The sequence below is a fragment of the Gymnogyps californianus genome, chromosome 22, assembly GCF_018139145.2.
Source record: "Gymnogyps californianus isolate 813 chromosome 22, ASM1813914v2, whole genome shotgun sequence".
Taxonomy (NCBI): Eukaryota; Metazoa; Chordata; class Aves; order Accipitriformes; family Cathartidae; genus Gymnogyps; species Gymnogyps californianus.
The window spans coordinates 6055675-6083087 of record NC_059492.1 but is presented as its reverse complement, the minus strand read 5'-3'; the positions used below and the strand labels follow the sequence as shown (position 1 = coordinate 6083087).

The 27413-nt window shown below is 42.3% G+C and overlaps 1 protein-coding gene across 1 annotated transcript in view; it reads left to right on the top strand.

Moving 5' to 3' along the window:
* Nucleotides 1-27413, top strand: part of CSMD2 (CUB and Sushi multiple domains 2) — a 324356-nt gene that overhangs the window by 167005 nt on the left and 129938 nt on the right. The window contains 6 exon segments of the mRNA XM_050909729.1: nucleotides 1439-1526; nucleotides 3094-3218; nucleotides 5817-5938; nucleotides 12049-12152; nucleotides 16324-16436; nucleotides 24517-24699. Coding sequence (XP_050765686.1) covers nucleotides 1439-1526; nucleotides 3094-3218; nucleotides 5817-5938; nucleotides 12049-12152; nucleotides 16324-16436; nucleotides 24517-24699 — 735 coding nt within the window.

The following is a 27413-nucleotide window of genomic DNA, read 5'->3' as shown; positions in this document are numbered from 1 at the left end:
GTAATGTTTTCAGTGTAGGTAGCCAGCAGTTAGGTGTAGGTGCTTGGATGAAAGCCCCGTAGCAGTGGGAGCAGAAGAGTGATCTGTCTGTCCATTTAGCAGCGTTACATCTTCCAGCTGTAGTGCCTGACTATGCGAGGTGTAATTACCCAATGAATTTTTGAATTACCCGAATACCATATTTGATGGTCTTGCCTTTTTGTGCGTTCATGCTGTGCAGTTTGTGTTTGTGTAGATACTCCACTGCTTATCTTCCCGTGTAAATATTTACGTGCATGCACCTCCATATCTTTCACCATGCTCGGTGCCATGCAGATCTCAAATTGTTGAGCCAACATGTCTGTTGTGAGAAACATGCTTTTATCACTGCACCATCATCCATTTGGCAGTGGTCTTTGGGGCACTGTCCTAACGCAGTATGTTCTGAAGTATAATTGAGATAATAATATAATAATAATTCTTCCTTTAATCCGGTGATAGGCAGAGGTAGAATGGAAACATGCTTGCTTAAGATTCATGCTTCACTGCTTCAGCATCATTACCAAGAAACATTGCGTTTTCTTTGCGTCCTTCCTTTAGTGATACAACAAAACTGAGTAACGTAAACTTCTACAGCTCTGTGACAAAATCACTCCTTTGTCCCATATTATTGTGCATTTTGGTAGTTGCTGGAATTCAAAATTGAAGTCAGTATATTGCCAGATCTCATCTCATCCTTGTCAGGAGCCACCCAGGTTATATCCACCCCAAGTCAATGCTTGAATGCTTGTTTGCGCCATTTGACAGGCTGGAGAGGGAAGGTGGAAATTGGGCAATAGTGAGTGAAGTTTGAAGGTGTTTATTCAGTGCTGATCACCACTTCATAGATTTCATGTTTGTTGGCAGTTACATTAAGGTTGCTCCATAAAATTTTTTCATATTCAAACTAAATTACTTGCTTTAAAATGCTAGACTTGCATTTCCCTCTCCTTTCTCCCTTTTATTCTGTGCTTGGTTTTTTCCCTGGTATCATACACCTACCTTTCCATTGAGTTGTTTTCTCTCCCTGGCACCACTCAGCTGGGTTTGGAGGGGCGGTAGGCTGTCACCTTGTCGTCTCACAGGTGGCCGTTTTAATCACAGGCTTCGGAAATGGGCTGTTTAATTGGTATAATTTTGCAGAACGAAAAAACTCTTTTCAGAGGTACTTCTGTAGTGGAACGGAGGGAGAACTGCGTCCCTAGCTGGCATTTCCTAGAAAACACTTCGGTGTATAAACTGAGCTGAAATGATTCCAGTTACGTTTGTTTCCAAAGCTGTTTTTTTCTAAACAAAATGGAACATGTTCAGGTTTTCGAGCTACCAATTGCCATTTTTCTCTCCACATTCACCAAGACAGTTGATGAAAGAATGTTTCTTTTGCTATTCTGTCTCTGTATGTGCTGTTTTTGCTTTGTAGTAACTCAGGTTGGTGTGTCCCAGGGACATAATATGTGTCCAGACCCTGGGATTCCAGAGAGAGGCAAAAGAATAGGCAACGATTTTAGGTAAGAACCTTTTATGTGTGTCTTTATGCATGCTGCAAAGCTACTGTCTATAACCATTGTATGTGCTCCTTGGCATTATGTAGTCTGTTTTTAGAGACCATCTGCACACCTCTAAACGTGTTATCTCTGAAAAGCTTGCTGTGACTAGTGATGTAGAAGAACAAGTGTGTATAAATGTGCACATGTGTGTTTGGGAGACCGTGTCCCAGATCAGGATCTGTAATGATCTCTCTTTCAGAGTATTTCGCTTTTCACAATATGGGTGTTTAGCCAGGCTTGTATAATCAATGTTTGTTGTCATTCCCCCCTCCAGTTAAGTGCAGAAAGAACTGACTTAAACAGCAAAAAAATCGCTTCTCAAATTAGCTTAAGTCACAGCATGGCCCTGCCCCTCGTGAATTTGAGGTGACTTCTCAGATCACTGGTACAGTTCCTTGTCAATAAGTATACGGGGTGCTAGATAATTGTTTTCTTATAAAGTTTAAAACAATGCTGTTATTCCCTTGTAGTTGCTAGCGTTCATTTAAAGTGTGCAGGAATGAATCAGCCTGCTGTTAGCGATGGTGAATCAATGTTTAATCTTATTTTGCTGTCAATGGCTGCTTTGTTCACTAGAAGTGTCTTTCAGTTTAACCTGAGGTGATCAAATTTTCCTGAAATCCAGAAAATGGATCGGAGGGGCACGGGTGGAGGAAAGGGAATTCCCAATAGTCCCTAAATGCCATAGGATAAATTCTCAGCTGCTGTAAACTGGCATTGTGTCGCTCCAGTGAGTAAGGCAGCATTGGCTTAAACCAGCAAAGGATCTGAATCCACAGAGAGCCACAGAATGGTTTGGGTTGGAAGGGACCTTAAAGATCATCCAGTCCAACCCCCTGCCATGGGCAGGGACACCTTCCACTAGACCAGGCTGCTCAAAACACCGACCAGCCTGACCTTGAACACTTCCAGGGATGGGGCATCCACAACCTCTCTGGGCAACCTGGTCTGGCGTCTTACCACCCTCATCATAAAGAATTTCTTCCTTATGTCCAATCTAAATCTACCCACTTTCAGTTTAAAACAATTGCCCCTTGTCCTGTCACCACAGGCCTTGGTAAAAAGCCTCTCTCCATCTTTCTTATAGGCCCCCTTTAAGTATTGAAAGACCACAATAAGGTCTCCCCAGAGCCTTTTCTTCTCCAGGTTGAAGAACCAAAATGATAGAATAAAGAACAAATCTTTCAGTAGTAGATAAAGAATTTTTTTTTCTTTATAAGAATGCTGAGCGTGTCATCCCTTGGGGCTGAGTCTGTGCTCCTGCACTGAATAAAATTCCCACTGAAGTTGCATTGAAAGACTCAAATCTGTTCTTGGACTATCACCACCTCAGGCAAACAGTGCCCAGCAGAAGCAAATGCATGAGGCAAAAGCTTGCCCCTCATTCATTTCTGCTGTTGCCTGGAGGGCCGGTGAACTCTCTCTGCTCACAATTTGGAGAATCACTGGGATAGTAAAAAGTAAGTGACAAACCTGTTGCTGCAGAAGTGTCTCAGTTGCTAACTTCACCCTCTGTTCTGTCTGCTAGGTTAGGCTCCAGCATCCAGTTCACCTGTAACGAGGGCTATGATTTACAAGGGTCCAAAAGCATCACCTGTAAGAGAGTGAGCGACATAATTGTGGCATGGAGCGACCACAGGCCAGTGTGCAGAGGTGAGAGGAGAAAAAAATTTTACTGAGTTATTAGGACAAATGAGAGAACCCATCTCCTTAATGTCCCCTTCGTGCATCACCTATTCTGTCCTCAAGTTTGTCATCGCTTGGTTAGGATCCCTCAGCTGGTTCTTAACCTCAGCCTGCTGTGTGGGCCACGGTACAGATCTGTTTTCAAAGCTGTACCTCAGGCAAGGGGCACAGCTGGAAGAGCCCCCTCTCGATGCTCACAACCTGTTGGGAAAATTCAGCTCTGTACTGCTCTGTGTTCAGCACTGCGCTGAGTGCGTTTGTGCGCTTGGAAATGGGAGCTTGGTCTTGTCAGCTTCGTGGTCAGAAGTCAATAGGATCTTTATTGCTTTGTAACGGTCATTCTTGTTTTCTGGCTGAGCATGAGAGTGTAATATGAGTTCAAATTGTCAGTCTTTTCAGCACAAGCCTGAGAAAGAAACCTTTGCTTGGTTCTCATGCAATTTTTTGATTCCAGAAATTCAGGTTTTAAGAAAAACACCTGTTCCTGTGCATAATGGAACAAATAAAGCTATTTCCATTAACTATGGAGCTTCAAAAGCTATTAGCTCTGTACCAGATATATTACATTTGTGTCCTTCATACCTGTGTACTACATCCTCCCTCACCTCTTAGCAGTGCTTTCTGTCCCCTTCTGTTCTCTCTATTCCAAGTATTTCTTTTTATGGGATAAGGAGGAGAGGGGAGAAAAGGTGAAAGCCTGAAACAAAATCTGGAAAAGCTAAGATGGAGGGAGATTCTTTTAAATGGAACTTGCTGCTAGTAGGCAGCAATGTGGGATTACCTGGACTGTGGTTCCTCACTAGCATCATCCCAATTATCCTGTGGCCCAGCCACGAGCCATCAGTGAATGGAGTTTTCGTTCAGCGGAAAAAACACTAATGCCCATTTTGCCCTTGGCCATTTTGTTTTCATTCCCTCTCTCTCTCTCTAAAAAGTCGCATGCATAATTATGATATTTGTAATGCTAATAATGAACAACTTGTAATATTTTTAATTAAATCCCTCTAAAGCTCTTAAAGTCATAAATTGGTATTTTTTCAGTTCTTTTTTCTTTAATTTCATCTGCAGGTTTTTCAAGGCTTTGGAATCCCATCTAATTCTTGAAACAAGCCTAGAATAAATTGAATCAGTTTAAGAGGATATTTGGCATAAATATGTGACACTATAAAGGAAATTTATGGTGTCCTCTTGCAAGAGATAAGAAAGGATTTGCCTGCATTATTATGATTCTATGAATCAACTTAATTTTTTTTAACCGCTGACTTTTGGGTTTTTTCTTTTTAAAGTTTTCCATTCGGTTTTTATTTCAGCTTTATACCACTTTTTTCTGTTTGTTCCATTTTGTTATTGGGTATTGAGTTTCCCTCAAATTGCAGAAATCAGGGTGCCCAGTGAGCCAGCTTTTAACCCCCTGGGCTGTAACAATTTCTAATATCCAGTGACCAAACCTCTTGCCACTGTTGGGAGACTGTTTTTCAGCTTCCCCATCTACAGCAGATTCCCTCCGGGTCCTGGGGAGACTCACTTAATCCCTTTGTGGTCCTGTTGCCCACTTTTAAAATGGGAATAATGGGATTTACCTTGTTTCTGTAAGGTAGGATGGGACATGTGTAACAGGCTCTAGGATGGGGTCACGTAGGAGAGGGCAGGTGGAATGCGGTTTAAGCATCATGGATAGATGCCCTCAGCTCCTTCCTGAGCTGCTTCTCAGCATTCCTCATGTTCCCCTGTGACCACCTGTGTAGCCAAACAGTTTGGCCAAGGAGATCATTTTCCATGCTTTACTGCTATTTGGAGTGGGGAAAAAAAGCCTTGCAGATGTCACATGTGCAAATATGGCTCCTTTGAGATTTGAGATAAATTAATTTTGAGGATCCATCAGAACAGCAGAGGCGGTTACAAAACCAGGATGCTGTTCTTCACATTTTCTGGTTAAATATTATATCAAAGCAATACCACAGGCAAAAATGTTCCTGCTTAAGCACTTTTCAGTGTCTGCTTTACCTAAGATGTTTTTTAAGAGACGAAGTTGAGCTGCCATCTTGGTTCTGAGTCCACAGTCGTATCAGAATGAAGTCAGCCCTTACCTAATAAATACTTGCTGTGCAGTATTTTTTTTTTTTGGCCTGCAATGAAGACAGGGAATACGGCTTTCTGGGGACATTAAAAAGGAACTGCATCTTACCTGGGATCTTCCGTGTAGTTGGTTTCACTGTCCTGGACATGAAAGTATTTCTGTAAGGGCTTTAATATAGTAAAAAATAAATAAAATCAGTTTGAGCACTAGAGAACGGGTGGTTGTTGGTTGGTCTGGTGGTCCATCTGTTTGATAGCCCCTGGAAACACCCCACTCATCTATTCATCACAGATGAATCCATCATCTCTGTTGCATGGAAAAAAAGGAATCTTTTGGCTAGTGAAAACAACACAGAGCAGCAATTTTTAATTCTCCCCCACTTCCATAATGTATGCATCTCTACTTCTTCTCCTTAAACAAAGAACACAGTATACATCCCAAAGCTAAGAGACCTCACTCCCACATCTGTCTTGTTTTCCTCTTCACAGCTAGGATGTGTGATATGTACCTTCGTGGTCCCAGTGGTGTGATAACTTCTCCCAACTACCCTGTGCAGTACGATAACAATGCCTACTGTGTGTGGGTCATCACTGCGCTCAATCCAGCCAAGGTAGGTCTTGGAGATGCGTCTCCACGTCGTTACTTTAGTGCCTTAGATGAAATGCTGTATAGCTGTGCTTCTTCAGAGAGGACTAGTCTCTGATATTTAGCCATTCAAGTTTCTGTTTCTGATGTTGTACCTCCCTTTCCCCCCCACAGACTTCTTCCACATGTTTCTGAACTGTCTTTAAAGACCACAACACATCACGTTCCCTCTCTGCTGAAAAATCATTTTGTTAAAGGATGTAATTAAAAGTTAATATAATTATTTTTAATCGAAACCTCTTTGATATCTTGGCATGAATGGTGGTGAAATGCCAAACAGCTTAGCAAAGCATCTCATTAAGCCAGCTCTCAGTTGGGGCAGGAAGGCTGTGCCAGGAATGCTGATTTTTCACTTCCTTTTGGCTGGTAGCTGGCCCCTAACCAACGGGGATTTCAGCCCTCAAAGGGCAGAGGGCAAGTGAGGAGGGAGGTATGGTTCTATCTGCTGCTATTTATGCAGTATTGTAAATTTATAAACAAGTCCTTTCTGTGTTCGCTGAGGTTTGGAAGAAGGGAGGTTGGTGGGGATTTTTTGTCCCCACTGGTCTGCACATGTGATTCAAGTCTGTTGTTGCTGATCAAGTAGAGAACAAGGCTTGACTGCCTTGGCCTTTGTAAGATCAAGTCCTTTCTGTTTTCCACCTGCTCCGGGAGGGCAATGTTCAGTGCCTCGCAGCTTTTTCCAGCCCTGCAAACTCAGCCTGTGCCTCTCCTCCAGATCTGTATGGGAACATAAGAAGAAAAATTCCTTTGCTATGTAGCTCCAAATACACTTTCTGAGGTGTTATTCACCATCTTCTGCTCTCAGAAGATGACAAGTTTCATTCTTTTTAGTGTTTGGGTTCCTACTGACATAATCTCCATTAGCTCATGAGCAAATCTTGCATGCCAAGGCACTGAGCTCATATGCTTATTCTGTCAGTTACGCCTTGGTCCTTGCCTCTAGACAGTCCTGTGTTTTGGCACTCTGCCTTCTGCCGCTGATCCAAGGAAGGCATTTCACAAACATGTTAATATCCCAGGATCTCATCTTTTTGCTAGAAATTGTTATGGTCTGTAGAAATGCTGGCAGCCATCCGCAGCTGTAGCCTGCTCGCTGCTGCTGCTGGGATGGCATCTTGTGCTCTCACCTCCGGCGCTTCGCCTCGCTGTGGAGCACTTGCCATGGCAGGGCAGCTAGAGCTGGGGCTGGCTGAAGAGCCTGTTGGGTTCTGCTTCTCTCTCCCCATTGACCTCAGTTCGAGCCTTTAATAAGTGCAGATCACTGGTGGATTATGATTTTAATGAGGAGTATTCCTATGTTCCAGTTTCAGAATGAGTTTGTATTTAAAGGGCTGTCATTAGCTGGTCATTTCATCCAGCGGATGTCTTGGTTTGGCTGCATAGGAGCGTAGTAATGACCCAAATTCTGGGAAACTGGAGTGTGGAATCAGGATATTTGTCAGTGCTGATTTATTAGGAGTGATTTACTGGTTAATCAGACCCAGGAGGTTCTCCTTCATCAGGATAATGTGCAAGTGGAGAACAGACCACATGTAACAGCAGCTATTACTGCTCAAGTGTCAGCTGTGTTTTTCAGCCTGTGGCCTGCAGACCCTTGGGTATATGTTGCATGTGCATGGACAGGTTATTGAATACATCAGCATCTTAGGCTCTGGTATGTGTGTTATACATATCTTTATTTTTGTGCATCTTTGTCTTTCAAAGATCAGCAAAATCCAGTTTTTGTGTATATAAAAGCCCTCTGTGTTTGGAAAGAGGTTGTAGTCAGCTAGATGTAGATGTGCTTTGGGTGTTATGTAGGCTAACACTTCCATTTGGGTTTTCCGGTACAAGTTATGAAGGAGGAAATGGCAATCAATTGTCAAGAGATGCTTATGGGCCATGTCCACTGTTTTATTGACCCTTTATCACATTGCTTTCATGCTGAATATTCAGAGTCTAATCTTCAGCTCTGTTCATTTGCTTTTCTGCCAGCCTTGTGCACAAACTTTTTCTGGTTTTCCTTCAGCAGTGTGACAAGCTTCTCCTTTTGTAAGCTTCCTGGGCAGACTGTCTCATTTTTCACTAACTTACTGTCTTTGTGAATTTCTATTTACAGAAAGTTTCTGCTCTTCTCCTGGTTAGTTTCTTCCTCAGTTTTTAAACCTGAGTAATAATAAACTGTTGATAGAAAACAGAATCTGCAAGTCCTGATCCTCAGCTTTCATAAATCATAAAGGGGATTGGAATTGGTAAAATCCATTCATTTCAATACTTAACCAACTTGGAGCAGAGATTCAATAGCACAAAAACTGTAGTTTGTGCTCCATGGGCTGCAACATCATATACTGTAAAGAGATGTAGCACAACTGAAATAAGGATAGATTGGTCAAATCAGCAGCTTGTATTAACTGTGTAAAGAAACTGCCATTTTATTTTTCTTTGAAGTGATAAATCGTTAATTGGTAATATCAGTTTATAAAGAGTTTCTGGGTTTTGGATGTTTCATCCTGGAAGCATAATTTACAGGTAGGGAAAACCTCTCCATCTCTCTGAAGCAGGGAGGTTTGAGAGAAATGCACTAATTGTTTTGGGAAAGCCACTGCTGTGCCTGCTTGTTCCTCGCACAGTGCTTCGCCTGCTCCTGTTAATTTGAGCTGCTGTTCAGAGCTGCAGCCCGATGCCGTTCCTCCGCAGGAATGGCAGAGGAGGCTCTGCATGGTCCTGGGAGCCCAGGCGAGGCACGGGCTTCCTTCTGGCACTCCTCAGGAAGATGGGAAACAATGGAAACAAATCAATCGCCCTTAGTGTTTTCTGCTATTTAAAGAGTTCATTAAGGCTCCAGAAACCAAAGTTGTGCAGACAGGACCATATCTGATTGGTGAAAACACAAAAAAGGCAAGTAGATTCACTGGCATGGGCGGTTTCTTTTGTCCAGCAAACAGCTCCTGAGTCTGGCTGCGTAGGCTAATGCAGCGGCTCACATGTGCGTAACCCAGTATAGCACTGGGAGTTGCTAGTGTATGAGTTTTAACGCTAACTCGGTCACTGGTATTCCTACCTAACAAGTCACATAGTGCTGCCTCTGAAAAGCACACATAAAACTCTCGCTTGCTTAAAGCACGGCCCATGTTAGAAACATGTTGCTAGACTGGAGAATTCACCTCCCTGACTCCCATTGCAAAGGGGATGATCTCAGCATCGCATGTTCCCCAGCATGGGTGAGGGAAGGATTGAAAATGAATTAATTAAAATGCCTGTTAAATACTTTGAAGATAAAAAGCATTATGGGCCTGAGCTGAAGCCTGCTGAAGTCAGTGGTAATCTTTTTATTGACTTGAGTGGTCTTTGGATCAGGTCCTGTTATATGAAGCTTTTAATATGAGCGATGGGAGAACCACTGAGCTGAATTTAGAACTCATTTGCAAGTCATCTGTTCTATATTTGGAAAAGAACTGTGAGCCAGACTCACTGAGCTACATAATCCCCTCGAAGTTTGCTCAGAAACCTACATAAACAATATTAAGGGCATAGTGCTCTTCAGTTGACAACTTGGAATTATTTCCTATACAGAGGGTGACATCAAACCTATTTTGGGGATATTCAGGGTATATAGGGGTTTTTTTGCTGGTCCCCAGTGCCATGGGAATTAATTTCAACCACAGTGGAAAAGTAAATCACTTGGGAACTGAGAAATGCATATGATAATTGGTGAATTTGCATCAAAACTATTTCTGAGCTTTCTTGACATAATGGATGTTACTGGTTGATATTTCTCCTGGGGTTATTCTCACCTGGAGTCTAGCTAGCCAAATAAAGCTCTGTCCAAGCTTCTTGTGTCATCGGTGGAAAAGGATGGGCCCCTCCAGGGCATGATTCATCCCAAATGAAGATAGATGCTTGAGACTGGGGAGAAGGGGGGGAAATGAGTAATGTGTGCTTGTAAAGCACTTGAATATAACTGCAAGAGGTGCTGTTCTCCACGGAGAGAATTACTGTGTGTTTTCCTATGAATGTAACTGCACTTCAAATTGCTTTGCAGTATGAAGCCTTAGAATCAGGTATCATATTCCAGCCTATTTTCTTGACTTTGCTAATTGCTTCCTGTCACTTCAGCAGCTTAAAATTGAGGTTTGGTGTCATCCGTGTATTTGTGTGTGCTGGTAGGTCTCTTGTAGTTTAATGAATCATTAAATAATGTTCAGCTTTCAGACCAAAATGAAAATAGGAAAATGGATAAATAAATATTGTATTCAGCATCCTGTTCCTGTGCCACAAAGTTACAGTCTTCAGTATACTAGAATGTAATTAGTTATTTAATTAGGGTCATACTCTTTAGAATGCAGTTCACCTGAATGACTGATTTAACTAATGATGTGTGCCACTTTACAGCACTGTGTTCTTTGTATTAATTACATTATTCCATCATTACATGGTTTAATAATAATCTGCACAGGTTAATATTTTGGTACTACTACTAAAATTAATGGTTCCAAACTTCTATGAAGTATCACGCAGGCTCCTGTTTCATGATCCTGGGGCTTTTGGGTAATAACCTATTTTCAGAATGTCGTGGCTAAAATATCTAATTTGCTTTTCTATGCATTTGAAAAGTATTAATTGCATTTATATGTAGGAGACAGTAGCACATGACAGTTCAGTCTGAACTATATATACACCCCCATTATTTTTTAAAGAACACTCAAGCCATTCAATGTCTGACTAACCGGTGTTTTCTTAATGGGTTGAAGTTGAGTGGCTTTTGACAGAAAAATGTTGTCAGCTTCCTAGAGAGTCTGTACAAGCCTTGAAGAGACTGTAGAGGCATGCTTGCATTTAACGTAACACAGTTAATTATTGCTTTGGGTTTTAACTTTGGGACTTCTCTCCCCCCGTGATTGCACACGTGCTCAAGTGTGTGCAGGAGATGCTGCAGGCAAGAAATTACAAGACAAAGATTTTCGTTTTCCTGTGCCTTGCTTCCTTGCCCTAAGTCAAGAGGTGTAGGGTGGCATCATGTGTCTGTGGTCCTTGGCACACACGTAGGTCCTTCTCATTAATTACTTTTGATAACTTCTATGTTGTGTGAAATAGCAAAAAGTAGTGTGAAACTAAATTTGGTAATTTAGTCTGTTTTAAAAATTAGGAAATCTAATATATTTACAGGCACACGTACAAAGGTCTGAATGCATTCAAGTGTTTATGTGCTTTCCTGGATCCGGTCAGTTAAAAAGCTCCAAGATACAAAGTTCCATTGATTTCTTCTGGTGTTGTGGATGTAAAGCACTTCTGTAATTCAGCTCTCTTCCTTTTCTGTTTGTTCACCCTGTCCGAGGCTGGATTAAGGACCTTTGTCCTCTAAGTCACATTGTAATTTTCAGTTATTTGAAAATAAGAGATTTCAAAAGCAGCTGAGAGACTTGGAACACAAACCTCTCAACTGCCATGGGACCTCTGCTCCTAAATGATATGTAGAGGCTGCATAAGTTGAGTTGGGGTGGAAGGTTTGGATAGAGCAGGAGAGAAAACACAGGAAACAAACAGCTGTGGACAGAGACGATGATGATTGTGTTTGCAGACAACTTGAGAAAATTTCCTTGAGCTACCCCAGCGGTAATTCACGTAAAGCCTTTCTTGGTCTGACAGAAGCTTCTGAAAACCAGGGGAACTTTCTGAGCAACATAGAGCAAAAGAAAGACTCTCTGCTTGCACCGTATGTAATGAACATGCTGCCTGTATGCACATCAAATCCGTCACCGTAATCTCAGGCTTATGAAAGAAATGGTAGCAGTACCTGGTGAAAAAAAGCATGCTGAAATCCCAACACACGTATCTCTATCAATAAAGTCATCTAGAAAATCAATAGATAAAGCAGAAAAATCTGAGAGGTAATTTCAGTAAGAGCTCAATCTGTCTGGAAAGAAGTGCTACAGTGCTATAAAAAGTGAGGACGGTCACCTTTGGTGATGTCCTGAAGATATTAATGCTCTTATAAATTGCTCCTCAATAGACAAACAGATAAATAAACAAGACAAGAGGATCTGCTGGCTACCTTGGCAGTTGATTCATATTAACATGCTGCATCTTTGCCAGGTTATCAAACTCACCTTTGAAGAATTTGAACTAGAAAGAGGATATGACACTCTGACAGTGGGTGATGGAGGACAAGTCGGAGACCAGAAAACTGTGCTTTACGTGTAAGTAGCATGTCCTTTGTCCCTGTGAGAAATCCACACCTCAGTTTTGCCTGATGAGATGTAGCTGATGTGTTTGGATGAAGGAGTGCCAGTCTGGTTGCTGTACTGGATGGTTTATATGCTGTTTGTCATTTTTGGTGGAGCTGACTATTCTTGGTGTGTTCTTCCCTCATCACATTCTCTTAGGCTTCAGCTGACAGAGAGGCTCTTACCTCTTTGCTTTGCTTCTCTTGAGCTGCCTTTGTTGAGGCCCCTTAGAGAGAGGCTGAGGCTGTCCAGGGAGCTGAGTGAACAGGATTAAAGTTCGGATACAAGAGTAAATGCAAATCAGGCAGAAACTGAGAACTGTTTGGATCTCTCTCCTGTGCCATCCTTTAACAGTGCAAAGCGGCTGTAAATCTGTTATCTTTGAGTGACATCCTGAGCATTTTACACTGTGTGCATTTGTGTAAATGATGACACGTGCTTCTTCAAGGCTGAGAATTGGTCCCCCTCAATTTATATCCTTTAGTTTGCAGATAGGATGTTCTATGGAGGTTTCTTCAGTGGAGGAACATTGTAGATAGTCCTACTTTCCTTCCAGGCCTTCCTATATCAGTGTTTCCCATCTAAATATGTTTTTTGGGGGGGGTTTGGTTGTTTTGGGTGGTTTTTTGTTTGTTTCTTGTATGAAGAAAGGACATTGGACTAGTACAGGGCCAATCCAGCCGTGCTGAAGCAGAGCAAATCATGAGTCATGCATAGCACTGTGCTAATGCAAAGGTGTGCTGCTTGCCTGAACTTCTTGACTTTAGGTCAGCTTTGAGCACCTACAGGTATTTTGCTCCATATTCTAAAGCTCAGTCATGCCCCGTGGCTGTGCGCAGGTGCTCACCACTTCTGAAAGCGTGGCTTCGTGCCATGTTGGGGTATTGTTTGCCTGTTATGAGTGAAGATGTAAGCCAGTGGTGTTTGTCAAAGTCTCAAATGTCGTGAGGGTGCTTGCAAGGCCAGATACTGGAGCAGAAGCAGGGAAAAGTCACTGTGACTTTTGGAAGGAATATTTGAAGTGATGAACGGGGTGTTGGAGCCAGGGCCACCAGCATCCAGCTTTAGTGTCTTAACTTGAAAGACTCCCTTCTTTTCTATCTAATCAAAAATGTGTAAGAGCAAACAACTCTCCAAAAGCTACTCTAGCAAAGCTGTTGTACTCTTTCCAACTGGTAGAGAGTATTTCATATTGTGTTTTTTAATGCCTCCTCTTCGCTTGTTTTTCCACATGAATCAGCTTCCCACTCCATTTTCACTTATCTTAATGTTTGCTTGTCTTTCTGAAACCTCTGTTTCTCTGAGGTTCATTTTCCTATACATTTCTTTTCAGAACATGAACACTGGTGATATTAGGTCAGGAACTCTAACCTGCAATGTATATAAATGTAAAGTCTGATTATTGCAAAAGTGTTTGTAATTAAAGTGTCACAGAACGTTTCACAGCTGATTGGTCCAAAAGTGCAAATTACTGCCAGGGGAGTAGTTTGTAATAACTTGCTGAGATGATTTCTCATTCCATCCCTTTTTGTTTGCCTAAAGCCCATGAAGATTTTCCTAGATTTGATTTTAATCGTTCCACGTTTTCTCACTCTGTATTAGCTACTCAACACCTTGCTAATGCAAATTTGGAATATCTGAGACTGTCTGCAGAAGGTGTAGCATCTGGTATCTTCTCCCAGTGCAGGAGAACTTTCCATTAAATTGCTGATGCTAATCTTACTAGGGGAATTTTTTTAAATCTGGGAGGATAAGTTGAAAACTAATGAAATGTGAGAGAGGTGTGAAGACCATAGAAATACTCCATTTGTAATGAATGTGATTGAAAGTCCATGCACAACTTTTCTCAGTATTTGCTGCCCTCTTACCTACTGTCAGCTGAATTCATGTATCAGGTATATCCGTTGGATACAAGCTGTAGGGTTTTTTTGGAGGAATCAACATGCAGAAACCTAACCCTGTCAAAGATAGGAGTTCCAATTTTCGTACTACTCTTCATTTATCCTTGACTATTGAGGAGGCATTCAGTCCTGCAGCCTTTCAAATCAAGAAATATATTTGAATCAACTTGCATAGCAGCAGACGTTATCCCAAACGGAGGTATGAAGGACCGTTTGTTTCCAGTCTCACTCTCATCCCTGTAAAATGCATCTCTGAGAACATAACAGATTGTTAGGCCGAGCTTTCTGACTGGCAGAGAGGATTTTATTCCCTGAAGTAACAAGCACCCAAATCAATCATTTGGCTTGTTAAAGTGCAATGGGAAAGCATGCAAAAACCTTTGAAGCGCCTTTTTCTGAAGGTTTTTCTCTTGGTATGTTCCTCATTCCTACCTGTCTGCTGCTTAAATAACTTGAGAAGAATCAACAATAGCACTTCTTCTGCACTCTCCATCAAACTCTCTGGATGCAAAACAGTCATTAGAACAAGATTACTTCTTAATTTACCAGCACCCTGGGATCAATAAAATTTCTGATGCAGGTCAAAGCAGTAACAGAGCAAAGGTGGGGGCAGAACTGGGAGAGCTTTGATGGGCTTGGGAGACGTGAATGTGATTTCAGGGAAAAACACGCTCCAGATTCCACAGCCAAAGCTTGAGCGGTGGCTGGTTTCAGGTGTTACAGTAGTCCCTGGTGCGTAAGTGACCGGTGAAAGTCGCTGGGCTGGGGAGGAGAGTTATGTACATGGCAAGGTTGGTCCCATTTACGCCGTTAGGTACCTGTAAGGCTATTGGAAAGAATCTGGCACTCAGCAGGTAGCCAGTGTTAAGAATGTCAAGCAAGTAGAATAAGTAGCACAACCCTTCAAGCAGTCATTTGGCTTCACTCTAAACAAACAGTAATTGGCAGATCAGCCATACTGTCTCCGATTACTCAGGAAACTGGGAATTGCAACAATTATGCCTGGAGGTTGCAAGTTACATTTATTCACAGGATGCTATCAACACACAGCTGCTGGGTTTGTTCCCTTGCAGTATTGGTTTGCAATAATTCTGCCTTAAGAGCCTGGGGATCAATTTTATCAAGAAGTCTTTCAGGTGCTGCTATTGTACTTGAGAATGGTGCCAGGCAGAAGCCTTATCTATACATATGTACGTATTTAGATTTAAGCAAATGCTACAGGAAAAAAAAAACCCACCTATCCACTTGAAGTAGTTGCGCTTAAGGTAATTTATAAATTTATGATAGATGATACCTTAGCAGAAATAGTATAACAACAACATTAAACACTGCCACTAAGACAGGCAACATAACACTCATACTCCTGTAGTAATGATCCCTTCCCACGCACTGTTACTCTGTTTTCAGAAGCAGAGGGAAGGGAAGGAGCTGCGCTCAAAGCGGGCGTTTGTGCATGTGTAAGTGCCTACACTGGTGCTTGTGTGGGTGGGGGATAAAACTCTAAAGCTGTGTTGAACCACAATGAGGTGATTAATCCCAAAGACTGAATGAGCCGCACATGGCTGATTAATACGGATATATTGGTGACATTTTTCTAAATCTCTTCAGCTCTCCTAGGAGTAGCCTTGAAGGGTAGGCGACGTCCTGATCATCCCATACTGCCTGGATTAGTAGCACTTTTCAAGGGCTCACAGGGCATTCGGCAGATTTGAGGCTCGTGCCTTGTCTTCCACGGGGTTTTTGAGATCCTTGTGGAAACTTCTCTGTCAGGATAGAAATGTAGCAGGGAACGTGTTGAAAGTAAATTTTTGTAATACTAGAAAATAGTCTGAAGGCAGTTAAGAGGATTCAGTCACCGGTATGGGTTCTGGGATTTTTATTTGTTTGCGTATGTTTTGCTTCAGTGAGAAAGGAAATTATTACTATTGATGCTGGATAATATATTGTAATAATGGTACTAAATTGTAATTATTATAGTGATGATAATAATAACTTGCAGGCCCTCAACTATGGTAGAAGACTCGCTGTTTAGGTAGTATGCAGAAACATACTGAGAGGCTCATCAGTCTTGAAAATCCAGCAGGTTTTTGGACAGTATTCTGTTTTGGGGTTATTCTTAGTTGTGTTGGCATTGCTCTCGTTATTTTCTGCTCCTACAGAGGTGTATGTGGCCTTTATTTTGGTGGGAAAGTAAGTTTGGGGAGACATATAGGCTGTTTACTTGTTCTTATTTATGTTTACAGCTTGACAGGCACCACAGTCCCTGATCTCATCGTTAGCACACACCACCAGATGTGGCTCCTCTTCCAGACAGACAGTGTCAGCAACTTGCTGGGATTCAAAGCAACATATGAAGGTAATCCAAACATCTCTCTTAGAGTTTCCCTGTTTTAAAAGGATCAGGGATGAGATGGGTACAGTTGTTTGGGAGAAGAGAGAAAGAAGCTTCTCTAAATATATTGAAGCTCTGCAGATTTTTTTTTTTTCTTAAAACTGAGGCTTTGCTCCAATAAGAACAGCTTTCATGATTTCTTTTCTTTTCCATGAAAGCAGACTGGGTGGGTAATGTTTCGTTGCCATTTCATCTGCTTTGTTGGAAAAGAGTTGGTGAATTTCAGCTGATGGCAACAGACTGTGTCTGTGGGAGAAAATGAGATCAAGTAATCAATGGTTCCACTAGATTAGTGGCATCAACTATGTTAAACTTTGACTAGTCTGGAGTATTACAAACGAAATAAAAGTTAATGCTGGGGTTTTTCAAAAGAAATTCATGAAATGCATTAGGATGTGAATGGTGAAGCCTGTCATAAGCTTCTGTGTTTACTGTTGTAGGTATTTGCAAAGTTAGAGAAAGTGTGATGGAAAAGTGTTCCTTCTAACTCATGTGAGTGACTGGTGATTCTAGTTGAAGCTTTTCTTAGATTCCTGGTTTGAGGAGGAGTTAGGTTTTTGCAGAAATCTCCATCTTGTATTTCCACATTTGGTGTGAGCACCTCGGGTCCTTAGCTTCCTCTGCAAGCGCTGCTCTGAAGAACGTACTCTCTGTCCTCCATCCCATAGCCTCGCGCCTGCGGAGGGGCAGCTTGTTTCCATGATGCAGCCACTAGCACAGACACACAGGAACGCTTCACTTAGATGTCAGCTTCTTTTTGATATTGTCATCTTGAATCTCTTTTCAAAGCACTTGAATGCCTTTCGGTTTTCTCTGTGACCTACTGATACCAGTCATGGCTTACTCTTTTGGCTCTGATGCCTAAAAGTAGGCACACAAATCTTCATCTAGACATGGGGGCTGCTCCTGAAATGTCTGAGTACCAGCAGCTTCCACTGACATCAGCAGTAACATTTAAATCTGTTTCTTTCAAGGGCCCGAAATGCATATTAGCGTTCATTCATTTTTAGAAGTGTTTCTCTGGGACTTGCTGTGTTTCAGGGGAGTGTCACACCGTGTTCAGGCCAGGACCTGCCCGTAGTAGTGCTGCTGATTGATGCTGAAGTAATGGCATTTAGGAGCCTGAAGGGACCTGACCTCCCAGAACGCCTAGTTGGACTAAATGCCAGCATGTCCAGGCAGGCTGAGCAGTACCTTGAAGCGGGGACTGGGTCGTGATGCTGGAGTATTTACAGGATTGCAGGACCAGGTCAGCAGAAAAGTCATAGAGAGACATAGATAAGAGATAATGGAATTGAAAGAACGAAAAGGCAAATCCAGCCTGATTGTCTAGGGAGCATCTTAATGGTACTATTCCAGTCTTACTGGCTGTGACTGTACCAGCCTGAAAGCTTCCTCTCTGCGGTAGCTGTGATGTCTGTCTCCTGCCACGTTTGTCTGTGGCTGATTCTTGGCAGCCTGGCTGCACCCCTACCTGCCAGCTGCGGATGAGCAAAAGCACTCTCCAGCTTTGCTTTGAGATCCTGTCTGATTTGTTAATCTCATCCAAAGGGCAATGTGGACATATTCTTTCAGTATCTTGATAAATCTTATGTTTACCCTATAGCATAGCACATAAAGTTGCAAAGCACATGATAGAGGGACTTCCTTACACTGGTGTTCATCTTTGTGAACGTTGGGTCTATGAGGAGCTTGGCTTTTTCCTCCTCTGACTTGCTTTGATGCTACTGGTAGCTTGATCTATAGCAAGGCTGAGCTGCTCTTGCTCCCTGTGACCTCACCAGTCGGTTTGGGGATCACCATTATCATTCATGCTTTGGAGTCCTGTTGTATGGAGCGTCCAATGTCAAATGTGCTTCTCCCTTCCCGACTCATCAGCTTTACCTGCACTGCTGCTGCCTGTTTTGCTATACTCTTCTATGTCCACAACCTCCTAGAGACGAAAAAAAAAAGGGAGTGTTCTGGCTCTGCTGTCCCCTGATGAGCCTTAAAGGAGGGACCCTTCCCTGGGGAGTGTCTGTCCTTTGCATGTATTAGAAGTAAGGCTACTCTCTGCCTATCGCTCAAATCTTTTCTCTTTTTCTGGGCATCTTTGCAGGTTTTGTACAGCGGCTTACTGACCTTGCAAAATGGATTTGTGCACGAACAAAGAAATACACTCCATGCTTAAGGTCCATGCTGGTGCTATCCTGAGGTTAAGCTAACCCCCAATCAGCCAGGTCCATAAAACTCTTTCAGTTTTTGTGAATGCTTTGAGTTACAAAGCAAGAGACATTTAAGTAAGAGGCAATTAGCACTTGCCAAATACATTATGAAATTATATGCAACTTAAAAGTTTCAGTTTTATGGCCATGCTTCTTCCTAATTGTGAGAGGAAAATTACAGCTAATGGAGCTATATAAAGTCAAGACCAAAAATCTGCCTAATAGAAGGGCAGAGTATTGCTTATAGAGTATGTTTAAATAGCCATCTATCCTAAAATGTGTAAGTTTTAGTGTACATTTTAAGTGTAATGCAATCATAAAGCCTGTTGCTAGTGCTGAAACAGTTACGCCTAAGAGATTTATTGATGCACAGATTCAAGGACCTGTTGGAAGGAACATGCTGGGGAGGACGATATGCCATCAAATTTTTAATGTAGGGTTCCTGAGAAGGGGGAGCCAACCAGGTCTTTTTGCTTCACTTGTGAGTAAAGAGAAAGCATATTTGTACCGGGAAGAGTATACAAAACACAAGGTATCTGGTTTTCCAAATCTGCACTGCAAGATTGGATGTGTTTGGAAGAAATGCTCAGCAGGTGTAAATCAGTGTGACAGCATTGATTTTCAATTAAGCTGTGTCAGTCTTTACTAGCTGAGGATCTGGCTCATTAATGTTCATGAAGATTACTTCTAAATCTCCAATGTCTCAACTGCAGCCGCTTTTATCCTTTCAAACAGACATTCTCTCATAATAGTGAACAATGTTTTTGGACTTCCAGTGCTTGTCAGAAGAAATTTGTATTAAGCTCCACTTTGCTGGAAAAGTCTTTTCTTTCTCACAACTGTAGCGAGCTGATTGATACTGCAATTTAGTGCTTGACTTGTGAGAGGGTTTTACAGCCTCCTGGGGTCCTGGGTCTTGTCTTCTCCCTTCTTTGCTTTAATCTCAGGTGACTTGTTCTGAGAATACCTTCCCCTTAGAGCTGATGTCTTCCACAGCCATTGAAATGGTTCTTTGAAAGTTCCCAGGTCAACCCCTTGTAACGGTTGGGAATAAATAATTCCCTCAAGTAACATTTTCAAAAGTTCTTGAGAAATTTAGGGTTCATTGAAGAGGATTCAGACTCCCATAATCTCATCTGCAATCCTTCTGCAGTTATGTTCCCCATCGTGGACTGAAGATGCTTGGTCTCCCTCACAGGGGAGGTGTGGGGAAAAAAATGTTTCTGTTACTGATGAGCTTGAGGTTATTACAAGCAATAGTGTAAAAGCAAATGAATAGTATAAAATTCTGTGGTAAGAGACAGAAATATTAAACCATGAAAAAATAGAACAAAGCCAGATTTTAATTTAGCCTTACATTTATTTATGTATTTTTAATATAAAGTAATAATTAAAAATTAAAACTAGATTTATAGACACACTAGTCTAGTTTGGATTTCTGTTGGAATTGGGTTAGTCTGGGTAGAGCTACGGTCTATGTTCTGAACTACCAGCATGCTGCAGGCAGGGGATGATTAAACAATATTTATTGTTGTTGAAATGCTGACTAAGTATGGAGAGCTTAGCTTTAGAGCTGAAATTTAGCCCCATGGTGCTAAGAGGCTTAGGAGCTCTGCAGAGCTGGAGCCTGAAGATTTCCTCTACTGACCTTTCTGGTTTTAATCAAATCAGTGCTGCCCAAGGTGTTTGGTCGGATGAGCTTGCTGGGTTTCCACATCTGTTTTTACATATATGTTATATGTAAATACAGAACTCTATATAGATGCCTGCATGCAAGCTGCATGTAAAGGTGTTCATGCATATATGTCAAAATGAGAACAAACAATAATGTCTTAAGTTGCCTGATCCTTGGAGACTTGGGGAAAAAAATACGCTTACCTGAAACGAGTTCTGACGCCGCTGTTCAGAGTTAGCTTTCGAAGCTGAGGTCGTGCTCCCTGGCACGGAGCACTGTCTCTGGTTCTGCCTAGTGAAACGCTCTCAGGTTTCACTGAGAAGCCCAGGTAACATACAGGTAGTTTTCATTGATTATGTGTGTGTATTTTTTTTAGGTTCTACATTACCTAACCCCCCAATATTGTTGATGGTGGAAGTCTGTCAGAAAACTTAGGGTTTATATCTTTCCTACTCTGCTTTTTCATTAAATGTATTGACTCATGTCATAAATAGCTAGTGCTGAAATACTGCTGAAGCAAGAGACATGAAGGCTTTTAGCTTATGATGTGTTGACCTGAACTGCTCTCAGGGTCATGTTACTTGTATTTAAGTCTCCTATAAACCTTAGCGGGAGTGATTTGATGTTATGCCACAGGGTTTTAATGAGCCTGCTAGATTCAGTTTCTGCATTTGCCCTGCAAGAGTGGTTTTCAATGGGAGCGATGTGGCAAAGATATGCAGAAAGGGCCTTTCCTTCTTAGTTTATCCCCTCCTCCTCATCATGTTTCCTCTTTAGATCCTTTTTTTCCCCTCATTGTTGGAATCAACAAAGAACTAGGCAACAGAAACACCCTGGTCCGGGTTCCTTCAGATACATACCTAACACTATTAGCTTTCATTAGTTTAAGCAAAGTTAATATATGTACGAAATAATGTGTGTGAAGTTAAGTATTTTCTTGAGGGTCTTTTCTAACTAGGGGTAACATTTGTGTGATTTCCTCAGGTATGGCCTCTAAGTGCTCGCAAATCCCCCATCTTGTGGGTATTTTTTTCCAGAAACTGGAGTTTTGCTAGCGCAGTGCTTGCTTGCAGCTCCGAAATCCTCATTTTCCTCTAGAGCCGAGTCAGGCAGGAGCGGAAATTCCCACGGAACCCCAGGAAAAGAGTGGCCTAAATTTTGGGTGCCTGCAGTGTTTCTGTGCAGCTGCGTAAAGGAGCAGAGAGGTTCTTGCTCTCATTAGTCACTCTGGAAGTGTGGGCTGCCGCCTCTGCGGTGAGCAAGGGACCCAGTTTCCCCACCCACCACCAGAAGACAAACAGCATAAATAGCTGATGAAAAATTTCTGGTGAAACATTTTCTGTTAGAAAATGCTGTTTTGTCAAAATCTTACCTCTTGATATAATATTTGATGGAGAAGTTTTGAAAGATTCATGTCAACTTGTTTCATTTAAATAATGTCAAAACACTTGATTTAGATGTTCTTGTTTAGTTTTGACTTTTATTATTCTAATGTGGAAGTGATTTTACTTAAACATCAGGAGAAATGTTTCAATCTTACTTGAAGTAACATGTTTTGATATTTCTGAATCACTCATTTTTATAATTTCTGCTCTGCTAAATATTTCATGAATTTTACTATGTATGAAAAGAAATGTAGGAACCAGGGGATTTTCTCAGGACAGAAATTCCGTTTTCTGACCTCTCTAATGTAATAAAATGTGCTAGCTTTGTTTGCATGCTGCTAACAAGGAGATCACGCGCATGGTGGAAAATGCGAGCTCTAACTCTTCATTTCTCTCCCGTTCCTCAACCTGTGATTTCACTCTGTCTGTAGAGATGTTCCAGCTGGGTTCATGCAGTGTGACAGAAAAGGACTATGCAAGCTCACGAGTGAGGGGGGAGCCCCAGGAGGGAGGAGACCGTTCAGTCAGTGCCTCGAGAGCATCTGTGTTACCTTTATTCTTTCTCAGCAGAGGGTCAAAAGGGAGTTATTTTTCTTTGGCTGCTTTTTTTCTGAGTATCTGGTAGCCTAAGCATGTCCTCATTTTACAAAAGCAATGAATATGCTGAACACTTGTAGCTCCCTTTGGCTTCTGCAGTAGCTGGAGCTGCTTAGCATGTCTGTCTGCAGCCCCTTGGTGGAGTCCCTGTGGCCGCCGTCCCTCCAGAGCCACACATACGTGCAGAGGGAAGCTCTTCAGGTCAGTGATGAAATCTTAGCCTTGCTGAATGTAATGGCAAAACTCCCATGGGCTTTAGGAGGACAGGGCTCCCTCTCTGGAGTCTGGTGTGGGCAGGAATATGTTGCGTGTCTGTGTTGAAGAGCTTTGTTGCTCCTCAGTGGAAGAGCCTCTGAACGTGGAGGAGCAGCCTGAGAAGTGCTGGCACTTCTGCTCCCCGTGGCCCCGGCAGCGCTGGATACAAAGCGGGCTGGGAGATGACTGTGGCTCACCCTGGCCCTTAACACTTGGTTCGTTGTTTTAAGAGATGGCTGGAGTGACATATGTTAGCGTCCATCTCATTCTCACCAAGTATCAGCAACCAGAGTGGTACCGGGGCGTTCAACGCTTCCTGGCCCAGGGCGCTCAGCATCACAGGCTTCAGTGATAGCAGGAACTGGAGACGCTGGGTGAAAGGCACCCTGCAGGACAGCTCGCCATCGGTGTTATTTGCTAATGCTGTATTTCAAGACTTCAAGGTGTGGGAAGGAAAGGAATAAAAAAAAAAAAGAATTTTTAAAGGCTGTTGACTTGTAGCAGAAAGCGTTACCAGTTTCCCGTGTCTGTCAGGACAAATGATACATGCTTAAAATGTGCATGCTACCCTTTGATCTGGTTACTCTTTCTTGAGTTTTAAAGCTGAATTTTCTTTTCATGATTTGCACTATTTGTCTCCTGCTTTTTTTTTTTTGGAGAGTAATGTACAGCTTAGTGCTACTTTAATATCTGAACTGTTTTCTTTTTTGTTTTTTTTTTATTATTTATATATGCAAGTACAGATCTTAAACATTTGGATTTTCAAAGTCTGCAGGAAGATATGTAAATCCTGGCAAAGTGTTTTCAGACAGGCAAAAAAAAAAGGAACCTATTTCATGAAAACTTTAATATGAATGTTAATTTATGTTAAATTATTTTTGGGATGCTTCATTACCTGGCAGTGACTTTTTAGTTCAAGATGCATACGGCAGTAGCAGAAGCTAGGTGCCTTGTTGTGACTTCTATTCAAAATACACCTGTATCCAAGTTGCCTGAAGTCAGAATAATAATGAGGTGCTTGCTGTTATTCAAACCAAATTGGAATATTAGATGGAGTAATGCAAATCTTGGATTATGCGATTTTCCTCTGTAAAGAAAATGTCATAAAAGAAGTTTCCAATTTGGTGTAAGAAATTGAAAATGGGGAGAAAAGACAGCGAGGCTGATCATAGATGATGGGGATAAAAACTAGAGAATGCGGAAGACGAGATGAATGTGAAGCAGATAAATAATGTGGGAGCACTGAGGAGGCTGTAAAGGAATGAAGTTTTGTAGCTAATAGTGATACAGAGCAGGGGGCCCTTTTGAAATGAAATTGTACGGAGCAGAAGATAACAGAAAATTGTGTCCATGATTTGTTTGAAGTCAAAATACATGCGCAGCGAGAGTTTAACTGTATGTTTCCATGCAATAAGGTGTCAGCTGTCTGCTTTGGGGGCCACATGCAGAAATGGAAACGGAGGGTAGCAAGGGAGACAGCAAACATGGCAATCCAGCAAACACACCCCAACAGTATCCTCTTTGCCAAAGGAGTTGAAGACCTGGTCCCATTTAGTGAGACGTGGTTTGTCTGCTTCAAAAGAAGTCCTTGAAGCAGATGCGGAGTAGGATCTCCTTGGGTATCGCTGTATTTTTCATTTAGTTGTGATTAATTTAAGGATGAGGAAGCAGTTAGGAGAGGTTGTTAGGATGGCCTTTCAGTGACGGTGGTAAAATCTGTGTGTTACGACAGAGATCTTGGCTGCATTCTGCGCCGCTGCTGACCCCCCGCCTGTGTGAGACGGTGCGGGGGGACCGGCGCTCCCTCGGGGATGCGATGTCTTTGCCGGAGCGCTGACAAGCAGCGCGCAGTGCAGATGTATGGCAGGTATTGCACCAGCTTGGCATCAGAGCCTTCCCCCACGCAACTTTTGTTTTCTTTTTTTCAGAGATTGACCAAGGGAGCTGCGGTGATCCCGGGATCCCAGCCTACGGCAGGAGAGAAGGATCCACGTTTCGCCACGGGGACAGTTTGAAGTTTGAGTGCCAGCCTGCCTTTGAGTTGAAGGGACAGAAAACAATTACCTGCCAAAAGAGTAGCCAGTGGTCTGCTCAGAAACCAGTTTGTGTTTGTAAGTCAGTGAGGAGACGGCTCTAAAATATCGTCATTGTGTGGTGAGGTGGTCACGTAAACAGTATGTTTGTGCTCTGTGCTTGGTACCCGGGACAGGGCAAGTTCTCGTGGTGGCAGAGATGGCACCAAGCTGCAGCTTCACTTAACTGAAGCTGTGGGGAGAGTTTGGCTTGGCTCTTCTCTCCGCAGAGAAGGGATGTGCAGCGAGGACCAGCATCCAGATGGAGATTTGGGCTTGTGCTGGGACAGTGTGCTCTCTCTGCCCTCCTGGCGTTCTGGTTCAGATCCCTTCTGGAGAGAAAGTAGGGCTTTGGTGTCCGAGACAGGAGGCATGGACACGGACACACACAAAAAATAATTTAAAACTTGATTCTATTTTTGGCCGTTTAATTTTCCTTCATTATCTGACAATATTCAGGCTCCCTGCTGCTGGACCTCAATTTTTAATTTGTTGCATGAGTTCTCAGCAGAAGTAGGATATTATGCTCTCAGTAGTGACTAAGGATAAAATTTTCAGATGTAAATGGGAGTTACATGCACAGTCCCCTTTGGGTTTTAATGGTCTCACTGTCCTTTGAAGATGCGTTGGGCAATCTGCTTTATTATATTGACTAAACCTTCACTCAGAAACAATATTGTATTTGGACATTACCAAAACTCACAAAAGCATCTATATTTTCCCCAATTGGTGACAAGCTAACTCTTCTTTTTGTCTCATCTCTACTTAGTTGGATATGTTAAAGTCTGTGCCTTTGAACAGATACTATGGTGTAGGGAAGTGAGACTGAACCTAACAAAAAAATCGGAAAGGAAAATTCAGTTGAGTAACAGACAGAGGACAAAAGTGTGGGGCAAATGGATAGAGAGAAAACAGAAATGTTAATTTTTAGAAGCGTGTATTCACTATGCAGATAAATAGATATGCCGATAATAGATACTCCAGTACAGAATGCTCATTTGTAGTGTGGCAGGAGTTGGTCGGTACCAAAGAGATTACACAGCTCGGGGAGGGGTGGTAAACATTGCTACTTCAGAGCTGAATCTGGGTTCTTCAGGAGCTGTAGGAGAAGCGGGGGCTTCAGCGTCCCTACACTGGCAATTTATGGGAGAACGTGGGAAACTGATTTCGAGTAAGCGCATTTCTTTTCAAGCACTAATTTAAACTGAGTGTTTTGAGTGTCTGTTTGGGGAAAGGAAGCAATTACTTTGTGAGTTTTGCCTTTTCCCAATGCTGTGACTTGGGAAAGGACTTCCCTTCCTACTTGGTTTTCTCTGTAAGCAAATCAGCTAAAGATGTTGATGAGGAAAATGGAGCTTTCCTGGTTGTCTTTGAAGTGGGAAATGTTAGACTGTTTCTGTGCTTAGCATCAGAAGTTGGGGTTTTTTTTGTTTCGCAGAAGTTTCAAATTCATTTGAACAGCTGAGGTTCTTGCTGATAGTTTGTGGCCAGTATGAGAGGGTGGGATCATAGTAGTATAGAAAGGAGACTTTCCAGTAAAGTAGGATTATTTTTTTTGTAGGTAGATACTGAACAGAGGCGCCAAATCAAGCCCCAGTCAGCAGTCCATGCAAAGCGTAGCACAGGCATGAATCTTTTAGTTAAAATCATTCCATTGTATTCTTCTCTGTGGCCCTCCAGCTTTGGATATTTATGACTCAACAAGGCAACATGTAGGTAGAGGGAAAAAGTATTTCATAGCCCTCTCTACACCTTTACTCCCCTGCCTTTATTCTGGACAGCATCATATTAGTGTGCATGAATCAGAAGAGGTTACATGACAAAATGTGTAACCTGGCATGAAATCTGTAGTGAGATTAGTAACAACTCTCTGTAAATGTTGGGAGACCATTGGATATATTGGGCATGAGGTGGGAAAATAAGGTAACCCGATTTATGTGCTGCTAGTTGGAATATGCGAACAATTCAGTGCTTCTGATTCTGGCCGCAAATGCGTGACAAATGCAGACAGAGATTAAACAGTGCGCTATGGTGTATCCTGCTGTCCTGAGCAAATGATTTATGAGCAGACAGAATTTATTGTGGAGAACTCATTTCCTGGGGCTTTGATGACAGAGCAACACAAACCATTTAAGTAATGCATCTGCTTATTGCAATGGGTTCTTAATTCGTGACTGTCTGTGCCTTCGTGATAACAGATCTTCCGTCTTCATCCTCTTTGTTGTCATTGCATCCCTTAACTGTCCAGGGTGAGCACATAGGGCACTTGAGAAACTGTGCAAGACCTTCTTAGTGTGTGTCTTCTGCAAACCCCTTACTAAGCAAGGTATCCCTGGCCTTGCTGTGTGTGTTCAGATTATCTCTGATGAGCTGAGATACCTGAAACAACTGCACTGGAGCCTGGGAACCTGTAGTGCTGTAGCTGGATGGGGTAGCACAGTCATCCATCTGTCTGCTCTGAGCTTGGTGTCTGCTTCTGGCAGTGTGGGTGTCTGAGTATCAGTGATGACTGGATACTGAAGACCTCTCTTTCTCCTTATTCTGCAGCACCTCTTAGCGCTTGCATTGGCTTCGTAATTACTGTCGTTCGCTCTGACACTTGCATTTTGAAAGTTACAGAACTGTGATATCTGTCAAAGGCTAAGGCAGTTTTCATAACTCAGGGTAACCTGAGCCATTGCTTTCGTACAGAGCTACGTTCAGCTTTCTTGAAGTCTTGAAGGACAGCAAAATGGGCTTAGGAGATGTCACAC